The 21,956-nt window shown below is 39.8% G+C and overlaps 1 protein-coding gene across 2 annotated transcripts in view; it reads right to left on the bottom strand.

Annotated features, from left to right (window-relative positions):
• Window positions 1–244: 244 nt before the first annotated feature.
• Window positions 245–21,956, bottom strand: part of SIPA1L1 (signal induced proliferation associated 1 like 1) — a 156,197-nt gene continuing 134,485 nt past the window's right edge. The window contains exons 15-22 of one of the 2 annotated variants that reach the window (XM_082317672.1): window positions 20,264–20,703; window positions 13,982–14,221; window positions 12,759–12,924; window positions 9,125–9,368; window positions 6,248–6,394; window positions 3,661–3,775; window positions 3,084–3,165; window positions 245–2,312 (exon numbers count right to left, since the gene is read on the bottom strand). In XM_082317672.1, coding sequence (XP_082173798.1) covers window positions 2,169–2,312; window positions 3,084–3,165; window positions 3,661–3,775; window positions 6,248–6,394; window positions 9,125–9,368; window positions 12,759–12,924; window positions 13,982–14,221; window positions 20,264–20,703 — 1,578 coding nt within the window. In that variant the 3' untranslated portion in view covers window positions 245–2,168. The remainder of the gene's footprint in view (window positions 2,313–3,083; window positions 3,166–3,660; window positions 3,776–6,247; window positions 6,395–9,124; window positions 9,369–12,758; window positions 12,925–13,981; window positions 14,222–20,263; window positions 20,704–21,956) is intronic. The other variant, XM_082317673.1, reaches the window with a different exon arrangement.

Raw genomic sequence — 21,956 nt, 5'->3', positions numbered from 1 at the left:
TCAGTTATACAAGTAAATAAGGGGATGAAGTGTGTGTATACATACCAAGTAATGGCCTTCAAATGGATAAAAAGTAGAAATCTGACAGAGAATGAAATTCTTCTATTGCCAAGCACGGAGAAAAGTGGTACAAGAAGAAAGCAAGAGGAAATGGACACTCTGGAAAGTCTTAAACAACAAACCCAACAAAATCAGAAGAAAATGGTTTAGAAGAGCCTTTAAAATGAGTTTTATTGTCAGAATTTTACAAGTAGCCTTCAGTGGCATCATACAAGAAGAACTCTGTTGCAAAACTCTAATAAATAGTCTGCCCCAAGTCCCAAAATATTTTTTGAAATAAAATAAAAACCAAACTTAAAAATAAAAGAGAATAAAAGCAAGACTTCAGGATGCTCAGAGATGTTAGCAATATTTCCCATTTACAAATAATATCAGGCATTATATAAATCTCCTTCATACAAGTCATTAAAAAACCCAAGACATTCTAAACCTTTACAAAAGCACTCCAGAAATAGTTCCAAAGAGATCCATTTCCATGACAAAACATTAGAGAAGAACTCCATGGGGATTAGCATCACAAATGAAGTTTGAGGTTGAAGCGTAGTGTGTACTTGTGTGGAGCAAGATTAAAGAGCATGAAAAAGGGATTTGAAAAGAGCGTAGAAGTTTCTGTGACAAGACTATGCCCGATGATTTTAATCTGTCTGTTTGAGAATGCGGTAAAGGGGAGGGAGTGGATGCTCTTGAAATTAACCCCCAAATATACTGCACTTTATGCAAGGCAGTATTTATTCAGGTAGTGACTGTATCCTCAGAAGGGAGCAGAAAAGGTTGCTCAGCACGCTGCACAGTTCAATGCCTGTGCAGACTGTGGCGCTTAAAAGTCGTATTCGACACCTAAAAGGTATTTTCTAGAGAGGTAACATGTTGTGGCAAGTTAGCTGTTCCTTCAAAGAACAAGAAATTAACTTTCCTGGCATGAGGCAGTTTGGGAAATCTCATGCTCGACAGTTTCACTGGGGACTGGGGATTTAAGAGCTCCAATCCTATCCCAGTACTTTGAAAAATACACTTCTCTAATTCACCTTTGCATATTCCTCTGTCTACCATAGTAAAAGATTTGTAAGACCTCTCACGTAATAAAACACAAGTTGAATAAACATTTCTCAAATCTGTTGTGATTTGAGAAGTCCAGAGAAATGGAATGGGAGGGCAGGTGCACGGAGATGGTTTAGGTATGTGGATTTTCATGGAAACAGTTCAGGGGAAAGAAATCTTAATCTCTTTACAACTTCAGCCTAAGTCTTCTGCACATATGCAAGCAACAGATTCCCCTGGAAGGGAAGGGGACTATACCTAAGCAGTACAGCAACAGTACTCAGTATCTCTCAGCCTGCCTGATACGGTATGAACTGCAGCATGCCTAGTTTTGCTGTTTGTAAAGTTACTTGCAGCCATTGTTTCCACGGGAAACAAAGGCTACCAGAAATGCTAATGCAATAAATGTGTGATAATATGCCTCACCCATGGCTCACGTCTCTAGTCTCTCTCCAAGTGTTATGATGCTGCTTGTACTGTACCATACACTATGGACACGTGTTCTCTGTCATGTATGGGAAGGTAGCACTAGCAATCAAGCACAAATTGCTAAGGAGACACCTAAAACATTGCATTACATCCCCTTGTCTGTGGCATACTTCAGAAAACAATGTAAGAAGAGCAGTAAAATAAACATTTCTTTCTAATTTTCTAGATGTCATAATATTTGCCAAAGCTGCAAGGAAAAGCAGATTACCTGGAACAGAGAGAAAGGAGTTAATGGAAACAGAGGCAGATGGAACAGCAAGCCTGATCCAGCCTCCAAATAATTTTGTACATAACAGATAAAGAGACAATGTGCAAAAAATAGACATTCACATTTTAGCAGTTAAACTTTTATTTTACCTTTTTAAAATTATTTACTTTGTTTTTTCTACAAAAGGCAGACATTGATTGTTGATCTGCAATTGTTCTGAGTGCGCGCAGAGATGCAAAAAAGGGTTACTGGAGGATGAAGGACAGGGAAGTGCTCTGACTATACTTTCACATGTCATGATTAAGGTGGCATTAAAGCTTAAGTCCCAGTAATAATATTCATAACAGATAGTTTCCTTCCCCGTACACTGTTCTCAGTTCATATCAATTGTGTTGAAAACCCATTCGGTGAATTTCTTCAGTTTCTCGGTTGCATTCTGGGATTCCTCCTGTAACCTCAAGTTGTCTTCCCGCAAATGTTGCACTTCAGCCTGAAGACTGGCCTTGTCCTCTTTTTCCTTAGGCATGAGGAAAAATACACATCTTAGTGGAAATTTCAGGTCATGCTTCCTACCTAGTGTCAAGAATCTCTCTTCAGAGAGCATGAGTCTCATTCATTATAAGGATTTTATGTGCACTAACACATGGTTTTATATCTAAGGGACATTTGTGATATTTCATTCCTCACTTTTTGCTTGAATGAGGATTTCTCTATATTGAATTCTAATACAGAAGCTGGCTCCCCAAGTGGTGAAATAAAATTGCGCATGCCCTGTTCTCTACGTACAACATGTATGTACAACTGCTGATGGTTAACTAAATAAGGGATAGGAAATACTCCTGCAAATACTTCCCCAGCTAAGAGACTTTTCATCTGACCACAGCAGATCCTTCTTGGACCAAGCAGGCAGTAACACAATACAGGAAGTTTTCACAGTAGAAATTATATGTTTAGATAATACTCTCACTTTTCAACATCAACAGGATATATTTACACGGACTAACTTCAAGCCTTTCGCAGCGTCACCTGAATTAGGAGTGGAGGTACTCTGAATCACCCTCCTAATTTAAGCAGAGGAATCAGATGGCTACAAATTTAGACACTCCACCCTAGCCTTGCATAATTAGAAGTATGGCCTGAGAAAAGCAGTAAAGAAATGTCTTTTTCTCATACAAGGATGAGAGTGTCACAAGCGCAGGCATGGCAAAGCAGGATTACACAGTTATTAGCATCACCTAATAGCACTAAATATATGTCTTAGAGATTTTTCCATAGATGAAATGTTTACCTTCCTTAAATCCTCTTGCAGCATCTTCAGCAAACCTTCCAGTTGGTCCACTTTAGAGGCGAGAGTTGGAGGAGATTCTTTACTGTTGAAAGCAGGAAACAAGAATAGGTGTTGATATGATTTACTCTCTTCACATAGGGTAGCTAACAGCCTTGCCTATACCAAGAGGCTTTATGTAGGTATGCACTCAGGTACGCTAAGAATTCACAAAATGAACAAAAAGTACTTAACAAAGAGTACATGGAACAAATGCAGCACGTTAATCAACAGGACAAATTTAACTCATGATTAATTGGGACCATCCCACCACTTGACTTCTTTCTACTTCTACTCATTATATGTGCCTTGAGTTACCATTGCTTTGGACACACTCGTGGACATCTCAGACAAGAAAGAACGTCCAAAAAGGTTAAACTGTACTTACAATTCTTCTGTTTTCACTTCCCACCACCATCTTCATGAGACCTTGTGAAGAGTTCTTCTGCGAAGCCTGGAGATGGCTTCCAAATAAAGACATTGCTACTCTTTTCCTTGGTTTGTAGCTGAGGAAGCCTGCATATCTGGTGTATCTACTTACCCTGTATAAGGCTTTATCTGTGCAGTAAGCTGGTCCTCAGCCTGATCACTACTGGAGGCAGCGCTCACAGGTCTGTGATTTTCATCAGCAGCAGCAAAGAATGAAGCTCGCTGAACTGAGAAGGCAAACATACAGAGAAAAACAATGGCAGCAGTAAGCATTATTTGTTCATGCATAGCGCAACAGCTACACTGCAGGATCTCAAAGCGATCTAAGAAACGTGTCTCAAGAAAGATAAGGTGATGATATGACATACCAATATCCACTTGACAGAAGCAAACTGGCATTGCAAGTGTTTGTACCAGGTTCTCCACCGTATTGGATTCAACAAGCAAGTACTAGCTCTGGCACAGCACCGCGTGCTCACACAGATCATGCATCACCCTCAGGCTAAGAAGCTCTCCAGGAGGAAGATGCTAGAGAGTGCAAAGCAGAGATACCTGGGCGGCGCTCGCAGAGTCCACCCAAGGCAAGAGAGGCAAGAAGCCAAGCTGGAACAACAGAGCTGTGCAGAATTTCCTGGGTACAACTGCATGACACTGCCCAGTAACTCAGTAATTATATTTAGCTTCCTTCACTCCATAAAGGATCCCTTTATCTTGAGGGAAGAAAAGCTCACTGTGCACAACTGACACGTGGAAAGTAAAATGACCAATGTAATTTTTCAGGACCTGAAATTTTTTCCTTATGCCTTAGAAAACGTTTTCAGATTGAAACGTGAAACTTCTTTCTTGTCTTGTGTCTATACTTTTTTGTCCTGTAACTGCTTGGATGTTTTAACACATCTCTAAATCACTAGCACATGCGGTGTGACTACCGACTACGCCTAGCTCTGGAGTTTCCTAGCACAAGCAGTAACATAAACACTTTTTAGTTTAATAAATTAACATCTCTCTCCCTCAGCAGCTGCTGGTCTCTCACTGGAAACAGAACAGTATCATCTTTTTCTGCTTGGCAAATTTTTATTCTGTACTTTCAACAAGGCCAAAATTAACGTGCCTTGGTATTTGATGGAATTTTTCCTGCTCCTCTCTTTTTTCCCTTGAATGAAAATACTGAAGGTTGGTGTAGCTCAGGGATCCAGGCAGATTTTGTTTCAGCTGGTGGCAGATATCATGATTTGTAACTTCGGGGGCTTGTGCTGAAGACACCAACCAACAATGTAGAAGAGAGGTGTCCAGGATCACAGAATTTAGGTTGCTTGGTACTTTTCAATCCGTACTGGCACCTGGCAGAGACTAGAGACTGGAATTATACTGACATCAGACAGCTGTTCCCTCTCCAAGTCAGATCTGAATATATCTTTACAGCGGTGAGATGAAGGTGCCAGCCAACACATTACCCCAGCTTTTCTTCATCTGAGCTGTTGGTTTGTTACCTTCACCACACTGACTTTGATCACACTTCTGAAGAGAAACATGAGTGAGTTTGGGGCCTACAGAAAGAGGGATTCAGGTTAACGAGGACAGTCAAATAAATCTAACCAAAAAAGGGGCATCTTTTAAACAGAAATTGCTGACCACAGTGAAATGCATTAAAACCTGGGTTTCGTCCCTATGTGGTGGTGAAAAAAACATCACTACAAATTCATCTCCTCTTGAGGACTAAGGCTTACTTTGAATACTCTTTCCCAAGACTGCATGGCAGAAATGAGACACGCTGATCCTAAAACTCCTATGGCAATGGAGCAGAGCGCACATGTACGTCTTGAACACCAGCTTAGACACGCACTGTCTTAATGATGTTTATGGCTACTACTGGAGAACAGCCAAGAAAGCAAGTTGCTTCACAGCCTCCTCCAACCATGCAGAATAAGGTCTAAAAGATTCAGGATCAGTGAAAACACTTTCATGAAGGTGGGACAGCATTTATGCAGCGATTAGGAAAAGGCACTTCTGCTTAATGCACCTAGAAGACTTTTCCATCGGATTACAGTAACTGTAAGGTAAACTCCCTTTGGGCTGAAGTGTATTTAATTTTAAATTCAAATACATCTAGGCAGCTTACAGTTCTCTTCAGTTTACCAAGTGTCAAGGAGATGGAAAGTGCCATAGGATGAAATGACACTTATGTGCAAGTCTATGTATGCAGAGTATGCAAAGGGAAGAATGGCAATGGAAAAGTATATACCAACAAGGCATATTTCCCAAATGCCCTTGGCAGCACACTTCAGCTGCGCTACAGAAACTTCTTGCTAGTGCGGTAAGCAAGCAATCATTAGTGCGCTCATGTGCTTTTCCGCTGCTATTTGACTTTACTTTTGCACTTTTGTGCCAGATGTCTTTTCCACCCTAGCTGTGATGTCTGCAACTGCTCTACGTGAAATGAAAAGTAGCCAGTTTCACAGAGATTTGGCCAAATTGTAGCACAGAGGGATTCTAGTATGAAGAAATAGTATCTGAGTATTACATACAAAGTTTTAGGCTGTTAAGACTTGAGTTGCTATTTTAAGTGAGCTTAAGCTCCAGACTAAGTAGAAACAGTCACAACAACAAAAGCAAGAGTCAAAATTTAAAAAAAACAAACACTCCTTAATGAAGCATGCACAAAAGACCAGCTTTCCAAGTATTACATTCTAAAAATTTACCTTCAAAGGCTTTGGCAGCATCTACCAAGTTTGACCAGTCCAGATCAGAGGCAGAATCAGGCAATGGCATAAGACCAGGGTCTGGCATGGGCTGCCGTCTTTGCTCCTGGATATCTGTGAGGGAACTGTCTGAGGCAGAAAACTCTCCTGGAGTAATGCAGAACAAATTAGAAACTCCATTTAAAAAAAAAAAAAAACCACCAAACAACAAAATTCCTTTTCTTTATACTAATGCATTCCTATTTGTAATTTTTAATAGCACGTTTGGAACCAGAACTCAGCAGAATGTTTGATCAGCTGTAGTTGACCAGATCCAGTATGTTACAGCTCTCCACAGTTTAGTGAAACCTCTTGATCTTTACTGACAAATACCCACACCCATGTACCAATAAGTACCAATAAGTTGGTACATGGCCCCCTATGGAAAAAACACTGGCAAGCTCGAAAGAAGGATATAAAATCCCTGCAATTTTTGTGCAAACTGGTGCTTAGCAAAGTGAAACACTTGAATTATTGCCACTAATTAGGAAAAGACTGAATTGTCATCCAATTACCTATTTGATTTCAGTTCACTGGCTAGACAATCAAAAACGTTGCACTGCCTGGTCAGTCAGCATATGTGTAAGCTCAAGAGGAGCAACAACCTGCTTCTGCGTGCCCTCTGTCAGGGCGTAAAGAAAGTTTTGAAAAATTTGTAGGTGGTATTAGAAGCACCAGAGATGTAGGGGCCAGAAGATGGACTGGGCACCTGGGAGGAAGCTGCAGAGAAGAAGGGTGTAGTGAAGAATCCATCTGGACTGGAGTGAACAGAAAGACAGCGTAGCGGGCAGGACACAAGCCCACTGGAAGACAAATGCCACTAGCAGTGTTGCTTATTTTTGTCGTGTCCCCCCCTCCCCCCAGTCTAATAACTATATAACTTCAATAACTAAAATATCTTTCTAATAACTTCAGCTAAATAATATTGCTGCCTGGGAAACAATGCCCAGAAACGCTACACTGCATTAACTTCTTTGCTCAAAAATCTTGAATTTTTTTTTTTTTTGTCTCTGCATGTTTACTTTTTATTAACCTAAGTTCGGCTCAATATTAACACTGAGGATTCTTGTATTATCTCTCCAAAAGAGGGCAGTTATTTGGGTAGTTCTTAACATGAAAATATTTACAATTAGTGAGAAGATACACAGAATTAGAAGAAAAAACTAACCATCTGAAAAATTAACCTGTTTTAAAAGCGTGATTTGGATTGTTAATTAAGACAGATGAGTAAATAAGAGTATTTTTAGCTCACTGGTTTCCCTCTTCAAAACAAACGAAGGTGCTCTGGAATGGCTGTTCTTTGTTATTATGATCTTTGAATTAAAAGAATTTTGAATAGCTGGAAGCCAACCAATACTTGTGCTATTAAATATCCAGCTCTACTTAATCCTTCCATCAGCAAAGGCAAGTGGGGGGGGACACACAACAATTCACACGTCACTCAAATAGCTGGTTCTTTTCTCATGTGGGCCTACATTTTATAGAAAAATGGAAAATCTTGTTTTGTTGACAAATGTAGAAAGCTTATGTGCTAGGAGGAGCAATTGGTTTGGTGTGGAAGTGAACATGACAGCGAAAGAAGGTTTTGTGGTTTTCTTTTCAGAAAATACAGGCATCTAAACGAAAAGAAACCAAGTGCTGCTTTCCACTTCTACTCAGATGGCATCATTAATCTTCTGACCCCAAGTCCTCAGAAGCCAAATCCACCAACCAGTTACAAGGGTAACCAAGTCTGCAAAGTTATTTTTGTGCATATAAAAAGCAGAAGTGAAGAGAGCTCAGTTTCCTAACTCTTACGCAAGAAACATTATACAGAAACAACAGCTCATGAAAATGTCAGGTTCAACACTGAAAACTGATGCCTGGTGATCACAGACAGATGAAAAGAATTTAAAATAGATTTCTTCAGCAGCCTTCACTGTCAAATGTATCTGAAGCATCTAAATACAGGCCGTGCTTAGGGCCCACTATACTGAGTTGAATCTATTGATAGCCTTGCGTTTTCCTCTTGAAACATACTAAAACATGAATAAATTAGAGCAGATATGTACTTCTTCAGAAAACATTGCAGAATCCTACACTGTGAGATCTAGCTCTATTTCTGGAAAACACATTTAGTACACATTTAGTTATGAGGTACAGCGGGAACCTGTGAAAATTCCCTTTCTCACCAACTGAGACATTCACATGCAACAACGCACAACCTATCAGATAATCCTACTGAGACTTTTCAGTAAACTAATGGGGGAAAGCTGAGTGCCTTCTTGACAGCAGATTACCAAGTAACTTCTTGTTAGCTGTTGATGTGTGACTAAAATTAAGTAACTCAAGTCCTGTAAAATGACTAGGGTACAGGAGTGAATTTAAAAACAGTTGGCACAATAAAAGCTGTATCTAGTGTAGTTGTACATCCAAATGTCCATCAGTATTTATCCACTTTTATATCATTATTTTCCTAATAGTATTTTGTTCCCATAATCCCACGCTAAAGGAACGGACACCTGAAGTTGTCACTGGTGGATAACCAAACATTATTTGCCCATTGGTCCAACTGGTCCAGATGACTCCTGGAAGAAACGGTGAAAACTTACAGCTGATGAGGCAAATTTTTGTGCTCCTTCCACAAGGTAACTTGCCTGACCAGTCACGCAGTCTTATACCCACTGAAGTGAGGAAAAAAAAATTCCCCGGCCTATTTTATATTTTCAGGCACAGGACTTGCCTCTCCTCATTTTAGCAAAATCAAGATGGATGTTCTAATTACCATAACAAATGTTTTCCCTTAACATGATTCACAAAGGATTCTTTTGAAAGTAGAAAGGTGGGAAATATGCTTACCATGTAGTGATTTCATTCCCAAAGTATATGATGGTCTCCGTAATGGGAGCGACTTTGGGAGAGAAGGGTACGTGCTGGTGAACAGGACATCATTTGGCATGGCTTGGTCCAAGAGCGAGGCCCGCGAGGTGAAGAAGTGGTCCCTTTGACCACTGTAAATACTCTCATCTGACAAAGTCCTTTGCAAGGCACGCCTTGTGGTAGGAGTGCTGGGAAAGGGAGACTGACAGGACAGAGTGTGTGACTATACATTCATAAAAACAAATAAAAAGAAATGAGAAAAAAAAAATCAATAAAGAAGTTTTTGAAGTCTATGTTGAAATAGTTTTATAAAACTACTTTTTTCAAATAAGAAAGCAAGTGTTAACATCGTATTTTTTCAGACTGGATAGGGAAAAGACCTAAAGGAATCTGCTTTGAAGGAGATTATAACTAGATAATATATACAGGTCTTTTTCAGCCAATCTCACATTCTACCTTTTAAATACCTTTCAAACTTCTCCTGAAGTGGAAATCTCAGGCAGCCCTCACGGATTCTAGAGCTGACGTGTAGCAGAGAGATTGTTTACAGAAACAGACCGAATGCTGCGTAAGCCAGAGCTCTCCCTCATGCCTGGGGGAGGCTGCCTTCCTGCAGGCAGACCACCAGTAAATGCCAGCTAATTAGAAGTCTCATACTACTGAACAACTAGGAACACCCACCACCGCTTCGATTCTTCAGAAGGATTTGAATCAAAATTAAGTAAGTAGTCCCATGAGTGAGAGAACTTGTGTCTTACCCCCACCATCATCCCAGCTTCCTCCATGCTCCACACAGGAGAAAGCAATGCTGTCGTTAGCCTGGAGTTACGTACTCTCCGGCCAGTGCCAGCAAGCTGCTATCAAAGAACTCATAACTATTCCCATCAGCAGAGGCACTGATTTTCATGAAACCTGTAGCAATATAACTATCTCTAAGGCATGAAGTTTCTTTACGGTTTGCTTGAAATTTGGTCCAAAGGCTTTCATGGAGAAATGGCAAACAGAAAGGAAGACCTCACCACCCTCATTTGCTCTGTAAGCAAGTTTAAACAAAAAAGGAGATAATACGATTTCCGGAAAGAGTGATTAAACATTACAAAGAGTTGCTCATTTGCACAGAAAAATAGTTCTCTCTTCTCAGAAAAAGGAAAAAATGTTTAAACAGACGTTACCCTATTCCTGTGATCAAAATCCCACACTACAAGGTGGGAGAAGAGTGTGGAGGAGGGACTATTGGTACTGTACAGTGGAAGACAATCTGCCAGTTTTTGTTTTTTTTTTCTTCCCTCACCCAAAAAAAACATTACAAATTTTAATATTAAGAGACTGCTGCAGGTTTTGCTTTTACGGATTAAGGATCAGAAACAAGATTACTTTCAAAAACCTGCTATCATCAAAAGACAAGGAAGGAAAGGGAAGCCATGTCCCACACCAACTTTCTATTACGTCAAGTTCTCCTTTCTGCATTGCCTCCCCGAAGACATGCCCGTAACAGTATGAACCTTGCGTATACAGTTAACACTGCAGAAATTACAACTTCTGGTACACAGTTGTCACTATGTTACATTGAGGATCAAGCTGCTTTTTTTATTCTGAAATTTAGAAGCTCAATCAGCAGGTTCATGTTATGATCCAGTGAGATCTCCCAGCACTTGTCCTGAAGTGGCAAAGGAAAAGAAAACGCTGCTAAGTCAAGCAGTGTTTACTCGAGGGTCCTATAGTTCACTTAGTGTTAAAGAATTAGGAGCTGGAACCACCAGTTAATATCAGACCTTGAGACTGTAAGGTTGCACAGATATGAACATCTGATGGAGTCAAAACAGAGGCAATACCAGTAGGAATTGTCTTCCGGTAACAGAGCAGAGGGAAGAGAAAAAGAAGGGTGACTTGTCTGAGAAGATATAATGCACAAGTAGTAGGTAAGGAGATAAGGACGGCTGGGAAGATAATAAAGAGACACGCAAGACAAAATCACGGCCTAGAACAAATTCTACTAGCAAACAAAGCCTTTGGCAGCCAACAGACAGGAAGGAGGAGGATTTTTGGTCTTTGTGCAGTGAACTGATGAAGGGCATTATCATTCTTTTTATTTTTTTTTTTTTTTTAAACTGTCAAAGAATTTTTATGCCCTAAGACCAACTTTTTTGTAAGATGAAATATAAATCATGCAGTGGGAAGAAATAACATTTACTTTTAAAATGGAAAAGATGTAATTTACTGGAGTGATAGAGTGTTAGTAACTTGCTGAAATTTATCAAAAGTGTAACCTGAGTTACCATACTTGTTACAGTCACCAGGAAATAAAGATCAGGGTAAGAACTGATTCACTAACCCCAAAGCAGAAAACCAACAAACTTGGGAACATACACACTTTTCATGGTCTTCAGGGCACCTCTTTAAACAGAATGGAATTTCTTGGAATGAGAACAATCCCTTTGCTCAGAACAGGAGATGCTCGCATCGCCCATGTCCCACTCCCCTCAGAACTACCACAAACCTAAGAAAAAGATATCCTGCCACTGGCAAGGCTTTTTTTTCCTCCAGCCTCAAAGGTAACATCTGAAATAATCCGTGTACGGAACCTAGCACTTACAAGTTTTAATAAGCCACTTTGGCTTTTTACAAGCAAAGCAAGAAGTTGCAGCTCTCTCTTCTGCATGGTTGCTGTGGAAACCATTTGGGCTCTAGGTGATGAGCCTGAGCTGTTAAGCACTGACTGTACATGGAGACTGCAGAAATCAAGACATTCTCTTCAAAATGGCCGATTTTAAAAATTAATATATGCACTTTTGTATTATTACACACATTTTGAAACATATCAGGAAACATTTCTAACTATTTATTCTGTACAAATATTTGCTCAAGTTTAGGGAGCATTTTTGGTCCTTGTGCAGTAACAGGATTAGAGAGGCATAAAAGCGTGCTTTTTGCAAGGAGTTTCAATACTGTCAACAAGTCACTGCCTAGTGATGCAATCAGAGAAGAATAATTCAAATGCATAAGACAACACTACAGGATTTTCCATGAGCCAGCAGTCCTAAACGTTCTTTGCAATTTGGTATACTAGTCTCTTTAAATTTGCACACAAAACTGTAATAACATTGCAGTGACTGTAATAATGAAACTGTTCCCCAAATGTATTTCTCTAGTAGATAAGTCTGTGACAAACAGATGACTTTTTGTCAGAATCAGATTAGAATTCAGGGAATGCCTTGTATTTTATTTTCCTGTTATGGGTGAGAACAGAAAAGATCTATCAGAGAAAGTCTTTGAGTCTAATGCCAAGTCAACCGAGTCAGCTCTGTATGAACGAACGCTTCAGCTTTGACTGTTTTGAAAGCACTCAGCATTTTCTACACAGAAATCTTAAAGCTTCACAGCCTGCATCCTTTTCCAAGTTGTGATGCGTTTGCTGTACTAGTTGATATGCCTAGGCAGCAATGAACTCAATCATCAAATTCTTACAAAGTGTAACTTTACACATTTCTATTTTGTAACAACTGAACTATGACTTGGATCAGAAGAGGACCTGTGCGTTGCTCTTCAGGTATTCTCAGATTTCACTGAACTGTGACAAGAGATAGCCAGATGACAGACTCTCTCTTTAACATACCTTAAAATTCTTCTGGGATTCAGGTGTTGGGCTATCGAGATCTATCAATTTCTTCAGCTCTTCTTCAACAGTGGACTTGGATGCTCGTTTCGGTGATGCTCGTAGATCTCTCGCTGAAGCACGCAGCCGAGGGTGGGCCATTTCATTGCCATCACTCTGGTGACGTCTTAAATGAAATGGAACAGATACATTCAGGTCTCAAAGCCCTGGGGCAGGAGGCATGAATGAAACAAGAATTATAGCACCCTCAAGATTTTCAAAGAAAAAACCTAGGTAAGGGGCATGGACAAGGGAAGGAGTTTTGCTAATACAGCAGAGCCTCATCTTAATGAATACCTGCTGAAGCAATGAACTTGTTTAAAAAAATCAACTAGCAATACACTCAAAGGTTATCATAATACATTTTCCCAATAAGGGACTGAATCTATTAAAATAATGTATAATCCGTACAAAACTAAAAAATATAAATGTCTTAAATGAGCCCCAAAGCAGCAAATCACTAAGTTTCTTTAATCTTTTAAATGGCTTTTTATAATGCAGTTTTCACAAAGTTTCACCATCTCCTTTTGGCAGCCAGTTATCAGTATCATCTAGGGATACTGTGCTTGACCCAATAAAAGTCAAGAAGGGTTGAATAAATTACTTTGAAATAGGCTTTCAGAATCACTTGCTTTCCAAGTCATGCTAGACTTAAAGGAACAATATTTTCACTAGTAAGTTGTTTCTCAATTTCTCTTCCAAAAGACACGGTTGCATATTGTAACTCAAGAGAGATCTTGGCTTGCTTTAAGCCAGTTAGACTGGATACTGGCAGCAATCTTAAGGCAACATGCAGTGCCACAGAGCTAATGCAGAGCATGCACGGTACTACTACAGGGATGAGAGGCTTAAGGAAGCACTCAGACTCTGTGTTAAGAGGATTTTTAATATTTGCTTAAATAGCATTTTTGAGTCACCTTTAAGAAGTCCCAAGGAAAGATAAGCTTTAATAGGACTGAAATCCATACGAAATCTTTTACAACTTAACAGTGAATTAGATTAGCCAACTATCAAATATTTAAGCCAAACTGCAGAAGAAGTCTAGATTAGAGATTAGTTTCTACAAAAGACTAAGCATTCTATTAAATAGTCTTGAGCTCTTCTATACAGGAAAGTGTCACAGATCTCAATCCTTCTTTACAATTAAAGTAAATAACCGAACGAGAACCAAAAAACAGTCTTACTTTCTTGAATCCATAAACCCCACTGAGTTTATTGTCCCTTCTGGCTTTTTCCATCCGATCAGATACTTGCTAGTAGCACCCTGGCGAGGGTAGAAAGTCCTAGGACCAGATGAGGAGGAAGAGGAAGAGGAGAAAGAAGGTGCGAGCTGGGGAGAAGTAGCAGAATGAAGCTCTTCTTTAGGTGAGCTTCTGGCACTGGTAAAAACAACCGGGCTGGCAGAGTGTCGTGAGCTCATGGTACTAGGAGAAAAACATAATAAAGACAAAATTTGCCTCAGATGTGTATATGTGCACCTTGTTGAACTATTTTTAAAGCAGAACTCTGGGCACAAGATGCTACTCTTATCAACAGTGGGTAGACTAGCAAAACCAGTTTGCTCTTCTTAAGTCTTCCACCAATGTTTCACTAAAAACATCTCACACAGTAATGAAAAATTTTGTAAGCAACCTCTAAGGATGCAATACACCACCCTCCCCTCGTTCCCCTTCACAAATGGGAAATCTAGGGTTAACAGTCATTAGGCAGCTTAAAAGTAATATAAGAGGTTGTAGCTGAATTAGCAAAAAAGAGCCCAAGTCCAATTTCTTGCTGGAATTCCTGGCTGTGGAAGAAAACATACTTTGAAGGAACTTAAGCAAGAGGAAACATCTCTTTAAGACCCTACAACAAACCAAAGAAGAAACCTATACATCTTTCAAAAGAGGGCTTCCTAGATTTTGCCTGAAAAGCAGCTACCAGTTGCAAAAAAAGACTCTTAAATTGAGAAGTCTGAGCAGGTCTCTAACAGGTATCACAATTTGTCTAGACAGAAAAGAAGAGCTGGGATGACCAACTGCAGATTAGTATTGGAAGAAGGAGGGGGGCTTTAGATAGGAGCTACTCTTTAGTTATGCTGATATTCAAATCTGATGCAATTTGCATCATATCAGGAGCACTAGGGCTTAAGACAATATTTACTATAACAACCTTAAAAGGTCAGACATTTCTAAGTACAGTTACAGGAAAACTTTGTGTACAGCCTTAGTACTGAAATAGCATTATATATTTGGAGACCAGTTTTCTATCCGCTCTCAACACAACTTAGCCACATTTTCATCCCTGTATCCAACACTGCAAGGAAGGAATTTGAAACAGATGGCCCCGTGGTAAAGAACAGTTTCTGACTGAGAAATAAAAATTAGCTGGAAGGCTGAATAAAGTCTCTGAATAATCTCTTTGTTCTTAGCTTAATAGAAAATTCTTCACCACTATTTTCATATCTTGATAAAACAATGCATTTTCACATCTCTCTCTCTTACTGAGACATAAAAAAGAACTTAAGGTTAAATTTATGTTGCCACCTTGGAAAATAATCTCACCTACATTTAGCCTTACAGAAGTCAGTTATCTAATCTACGCCACTTGTCTGGCTCCTGCTGTAGTCAATGGAGAAATACCCTTAGGAGGCAATTCTCCTCATCCTAAATTAGGTGTCTCAGACAGACAGGGAGAATTAATGCTTTGGAGTTTCTCCTCTCTCTCCATTGGCAACAGATGGCATCGAAAAAAATCACCTTCAACTATGTTTCATTTTCATATGGCTCAAGTTAAGCACACGAGTCCCAACAGCTAAGTGCTGGGGATTTAATGAGGAGTCTGCGTGGACTGTAGTCTTCCCACCTCAAACAGCACTGGCTGCTGCAGCCCACGCGTCCACCTAACGTACACAGGGACGGCTGTGCACTCCCTCACATCAGGGGCGAGAAGCATCTCCCCGTACGTATGCAAATCAAATGGCAATAATACAGATTTTGTATTATAGAGTTATTGTTTTTTTCTTCCCTCCATCTGTACAGTTGAAAGGCCTTTACAAAAGATGGCAGATTGGGAAAATATAGGAAGAGATTTTTCCTGTCCATCAAGCCCATATACTTGGCGCTGCACATCACAACCTTCGTATTTGTACCAGATACAAGTAAACATAATTTGCAGCAAGAAAGCAGAGAAAAATAAGAGCTAGGAGGAGAGGCAGTAAATTTCTCTTCATTCCCCCTTCTCTCTTCTTTTTCAATACTGAAAGAAAACTCCTACACATGCCGAGTAAACCAGCCCATCTGTGAGGCATCACCACTGCAAATTTAACCACCAAGATTTGGGGAAGATGCAGGTCTTTAAAGAAAACTTTGGGGCTTCCCCCCCCCCGCCCCCTCATTTTTACACCCTTCTAAATACACTCAAGAAGTGGAGAAGTCTTTTGCTTCAGTGTAGGAAAAGGGAAGCTCTGATCGCATTTCGGAATTCTTTCATCCATCAGGTACTTCTCAAGGAAGTGCTAGTTGTGAGAAAACATTTCTTGATTAAAAAAAATAACAACCCCTGGATAAGCTGGTAGTGTTGATCCTTAATATTACTAGGCAAAGAGGGCAAAAAAATATGTTCAGTATGCTCTACGTAAAATTTATATATAAAATGCATATGCATATGTATTAAAATTATTATATTTTATTATATATCATATTGTACATACACATTGTTTATTCTAAGTATTTTTACTTTAATACTTATTATAATATGTATCATATAATAGATGCCAAGAGCAGCCTGGCAAATAAGCAGGAAAATTAGCCTACAGTTTACAATACACTTGTCTTTAAAGTGTAGTGCATATTTTAAGCTGTGGTTTTATAATATAGCATTCTGGGAGGATATTCTGCTTCAGGAACTATGTGCAGAACTGTGGATATGACTGAAACTTTTCACCCTACAAGTAAACACCAGCAGGTCAATAAGATACTGACAGATAAAGAAACACACTTGCTAGCGTATCTGGAGAGCAAAAGGCTTTGGATAAACTCTAGAAAAACTACATCGGAGCAGGAACACTATGGTAGTGATGGGAAGTTATTAGAGCATTCGACACTAAGAAGCACGCAGAGAATTCCTCATACTGTAACAGACACCTGGACCAGCGTGACTGTATCTGGAAGAAATTCAGTCCTCGTTCTCAGGACACAGAGACAGCCACTGTTGGTCCCCCACCTCCCACCTCAATTATTGAGACATCAAGGATTAAATTAAGGAAAAATTCACATACTACATGGCAACCTGAAAGAATCACAGATGACCCATTCATGACAGTATTCTACAATCATTAAATAATATTTTAAGTAGCTTAAAATTATTAGAAGTAACGAAGAAGATACTTGATTAGAAATAGCCACGATTTTCCTTTCAGTTTTGGTAAGAGGACCATAAGAAACCATAGTTTAGGTGGAAACGAAAGTTTGATTTTATTTTTTTCCTAGGGAATTCACGCCATTAGCACATATGGCTTCATTTAATGACTTTCAGCTATAATGATTCTGTATAATTACTGGCCTACATAATGCAATTCTCCTGGGATGCTATGAGAAATCTGCACAATCATCAGGAAGGACTTTGGGAATGGGGGTGGAGAAGAAAAATAAAACCCAGCCAGAAGCTCTGCGGTAAAAGTTAATCACTATAATTTACATTTTGCCACCAATTCTCAGGTACAAGTTCTTTTATGCACCATCAAATGATCTGAATGCTAATTATCGCTCCTGTCTTCTACAGACACAAACACTCTAATTTGTGGTTATTTTCTTTTCTTTTGTCACCAAGTTCTTTTTAGGGCCAAATTCCTTTTCTTCTTGCTTAGAAACCCGACTCTAAAAGACATTACAGACATTGTGGCATCCACAGCCAAAAGGTAAAAAAGTGAGAAGCAACAAAGGATAACAATTTAGAAACTGATAAACACACCAATTAAGCTGTTCATTTCTCATGAAAAGTAGCCTGTTCAGAATCATCCTTCAGTCTCCCCTCCTTCACCTCCTCGAAGCAGGCAGCTGCAGTTACATGTTGGAAGTGCCAGTTTTACAAGCCTCCAGCTCCAAGCCGCTGTGCCTCCATAGAAAGAGCTACGGGAAGGCTGGCAGCAAGCAGCGGGGCCTGGGGTCTCCTCAGGTCAGCACTGCTCTGCAGTGTGCAACCACCAACTGAGGACGCCATGAGAAACAAAACAAAAGCTTTTCAGCCCAGACCGTGCCTTTGCTTTATTGTGAGGCGTCAAACACATGTTCTAGTCTTCAAAAATAAGAAATAATAAGGAAGGAACACAAGTCGGTCTCTTTTTTTCTCTCCGCCAACATAAACGACGTGGGTGCAAGGACTGCAGTATTTGTCAAGTGTCATGTCCCATGTGCTCTACAAATTGCTACTACTCCTCTTTGCAAAGAGCTGCATTTTTAACATCTGATTTTTAAATGACACTGGAAAAAAAAAAAAACCAACAAACCAACAACTGTTTTCTTTAGCATAAAGCCTAGGGAACCTTTCTCTGGAAATTTCAGTAACAGCCCCCCAAAAACATGTAGAGAATCATTTTAAGTATCATCAGAGAAACATCACATAAACCAATGCAAATCAACCAGAGAAAATACCATGTTTGGAGACACAATGCTATCATATAATAAATAATGAGACAACATCCTAGACTTAAGTTTGCAATCAAGTTGCAAAGTATATCCATGGAAGACAAAGATGAGAGCTATCAGGGTATGCCTGTCCTGTGAAGATATATTTCTTTCTATCAAATTTTCTCGGCTTTTCTACTGAACTAACCCTATTTGGTGCTCAGAGAAGAGGAAACCAGAACCTCAGGTGCACAAGGATGCCGTTCCCATTAGGCACATCTTTACAATAAAACTTCCAAGAGTTACATATAAATGTTCCAGGCTTCTTTTAGTCACTTCTGAAAAAAATCCTTCCAAATGGAAATGCCACGGACAACTTTATTACAATCAGCATTTTGTATAAGAATCTCACATTTAATGCTACTGCCAGCTACATTCAGACAAATACCACAGGGCATGTGGCAAATTCTAATGAATGTTAAAAAATGCATATAAACATGCTTGTCTTAAAATAAAAGGCATAAAACTGTAGATAACCACCATATAGATTTTTACCGTCAAGAAAGGAGCACATGCTAACATTGCTCAAAAATCCAAGTAAACCCCTCTGGCACAGTGTTTTCCACAGACTTGCGCAAGTCCTTCATGCATGCATAGCTACTAGAAACACCAGTCTCAAAGACCTGGGTGGGGTTTATACCAACTGAATACGAGCTTTAGTGCCAAAAACGGCCAACCAAGAGAGGCAGAAAACCAGAGAAGGACCACCATTAATAGATTATTTAGTCAAAATTACCATGACAAAGTACATGGAGACCATTCACTACATTACAGTCTCTATGACAACCCCTATTTGCAGCTACTGTATGAGGAGTTGTTAAACTGCCTGATAAACATCTAGCCTTGTGTAAATGTAGCTTTGCTCAAAAGAATTAGCAAAAATGGCTTCAGACTTCCAGCCTATAGGTATTTTAGCTGCACACTCAAAACAGATGGGCCTTAAGAATAAAAATGCAAGAGTCAGGCTCTCTGCAAGGCCAACGAATTATGATGATCACACATCTTCCTTGAAGAGCTGTGTTTTGTTCTTGTTGCTAGTATGTCACAGTACGAATATTTTTCAAAAAGCGCACTGAATACTTCTTGGGAAATGGGTTAGGAAAAGGGTCTGAAATATTTTCTGCCTCTAGCAGCTCTGATTAACTTGTAAAGTGGGTATCTTCCATCTGAGGTGTTCAAGCACATTATACACGTACTTGATATTGCCAATTTTACAAGCAGCAAAACTGAGGGAGAGAGGGAAGGTGACTGTAACGTGTCATACCCACAAGCTTCCAGCAGAATGAAATTAAAATCTATGTGCTAGCGCTCACAAGCAACTTGCTCTCAGTCTCGATCATACTGACTGAAAGCAGATTTTTAAACAAAAGGACTGGGGAAAAAAACCGCAAAACATCTGATACTCGTACTTGCAAGACTAAAAAAGAACCTCATATTAAACACATATTAAACATTATGTGCATTAATAAAATGGACTGATCTCCATTCTGATCCATATATGAACTGCAGTTCTTGCAAGATATTCCTTATAAACACACCAGACACGTCTGTCTGAGGTTAGTTTAGTATGAGCAGTATGGAATATGCTCTCAAAGACATTCTTTAGTGTTGTAAGCAGCAGCAGATGCGAAGACTAAAGGTGGTCTTAATTTTCAAGCATTCTGGGCAGTGAGATCTTTTAAAACACTGGTTAACATAAGTAGAAACCTCTCTTCAACATCCACTTCTCACTTGCGATAGGCTAGAGAGTGAGAATGGGAAAATGAGCGTGGAGGGGTCAATCTCATAAGAGGTGAAAATTACCTTGTATGCGAGACAGCATCACTAAGACTATAAGCACTGTTCTCCCTCGTGAGAGGATTGGAGGCTGGTTGACTCTTGCTGTGAATATCCAGGCTCAGTGAAGACTCGGTCTTTCGGTCTATGTGGCTCTCTTTTTCCAATGTCCTGTCTGCAATGGACACCACTTCGCTGGAGCTATGCCACAGCGGTGCCACTTTCTCCTTTGTTAGCCCTGTACGGGGAGACGTTGCTGCTCCCAGGGAGGCAGTGCTGCCATGGCTAGGTCCGTAGGAAGTGGTATCTATGCCACTGTCAGCTGAAGTCCCTTGAAGGTAGTTGTAGCTGTTCAGCTCTGATTCCGTGCGCTCTCCGCTGTCATACCATTTCTCATCACTGTGAGCACTGGAGGCATTGCTGGAGAGAGTATTGCTGCTGGAATGGCTGGAGTAGTGGCTGTCGGACTACAGAAGAAACAACAATCCAAAAAAACCACACTTGTAGGTTTATTTCAGAATTATGGCAATAAAGAGGAGGAGGAAATTACAAAAGTCACGACTGCACAGAAGGAGCTCTTCTACCTGGAGTATTGGATAGATACGTTGAGGAGACTAATAAAATCTAAAAATTTCATTCCAACAAAATGCACGTGCTCTATTCTGGATGCACATACAAAGCTTCCATACGGATGTGGAAGCCATGTCTTAACTATTCAGGGAAAGCCAGAGTTGTTTGTATTTTGTCCTAAAATACTTTACACTGTTTCCTTTCAAGCACAGTTCTGCTCAGCCCAGTCCAATGAAACTGGTTGAGCTGTGTAGACTTTGACTTGGTTTATAACTACCATAGTTCAAAATATTCTAATTTGAAGACTCCAGCGTTTTACAACATGAAACATAACTAACCCACAGAAAGTGCATGTTATTTTAATAATCCAATTGCCTAGCAAAAGATTAAAGTAGGGCAAAATAACCACTGCCCTTCCTACCTCTTTGTCGTAGGGGTTTATTTCCTCCTCAGCAGGAGCATCCTTTGCAAATGACCACTGAAATACCATTTAACTACACTGAAATTGTTTTCCAAAAGGCAAAATTGCAAGAAAGGAAGCTTTAATGCAATGCTTTGAAATTGTCCCACCAGGGCATGCCAGTGCCTGGCTGGTTTGTGTGTTCTGCCCTTGGTTACAGCCAGCTGTTACAAAGAAACTGAACGCCCTCCATTCCATAGCGGGCATTGGTGGAATATCCCATCACAGGAAGAATTTCTTGCCGTACGTTCATCATTGCTTAGCAGCTCACCTACCTTTGGGGTATTTATATTCAACTGAATTCCTTAATTTTAGTTCCCATCTGCAGAATTTATCTACGTTCTGATCATCTATATAATCAGAACAGAAGCAGTTTTTCAGCAGGCAATGGACTTGTTTGGTGACCACATGGCCCGGGAATAAGGGAAGGGATGGAAAGGAGCCTTAGAACCACCTTTCCTATTTGTCTGCCCCTGGAGTTTTACCAAACAGGCATGGGCAGAGATCCCAGCCAATATAAAAGATTAGATACTGTTTCTGTTTTCACTGGAAAAGAGGGAAAATAGAGAACGGGTGTATACTGAGAGCAAGAAATTTCAGCATCCACATTTCTTATTATACTAAAGCAAGAATTGACAGAAAAATGGGAGGAATATTAAGTTGATCTGGACTCCTAGTTATCTCCAATTA

The sequence above is a fragment of the Platalea leucorodia genome (genome assembly GCF_965183815.1).
Source record: "Platalea leucorodia genome assembly, chromosome: 7".
In the NCBI taxonomy this organism is placed as follows: Eukaryota; Metazoa; Chordata; class Aves; order Pelecaniformes; family Threskiornithidae; genus Platalea; species Platalea leucorodia.
This window is presented reverse-complemented; position numbering and strand designations above follow the sequence as displayed.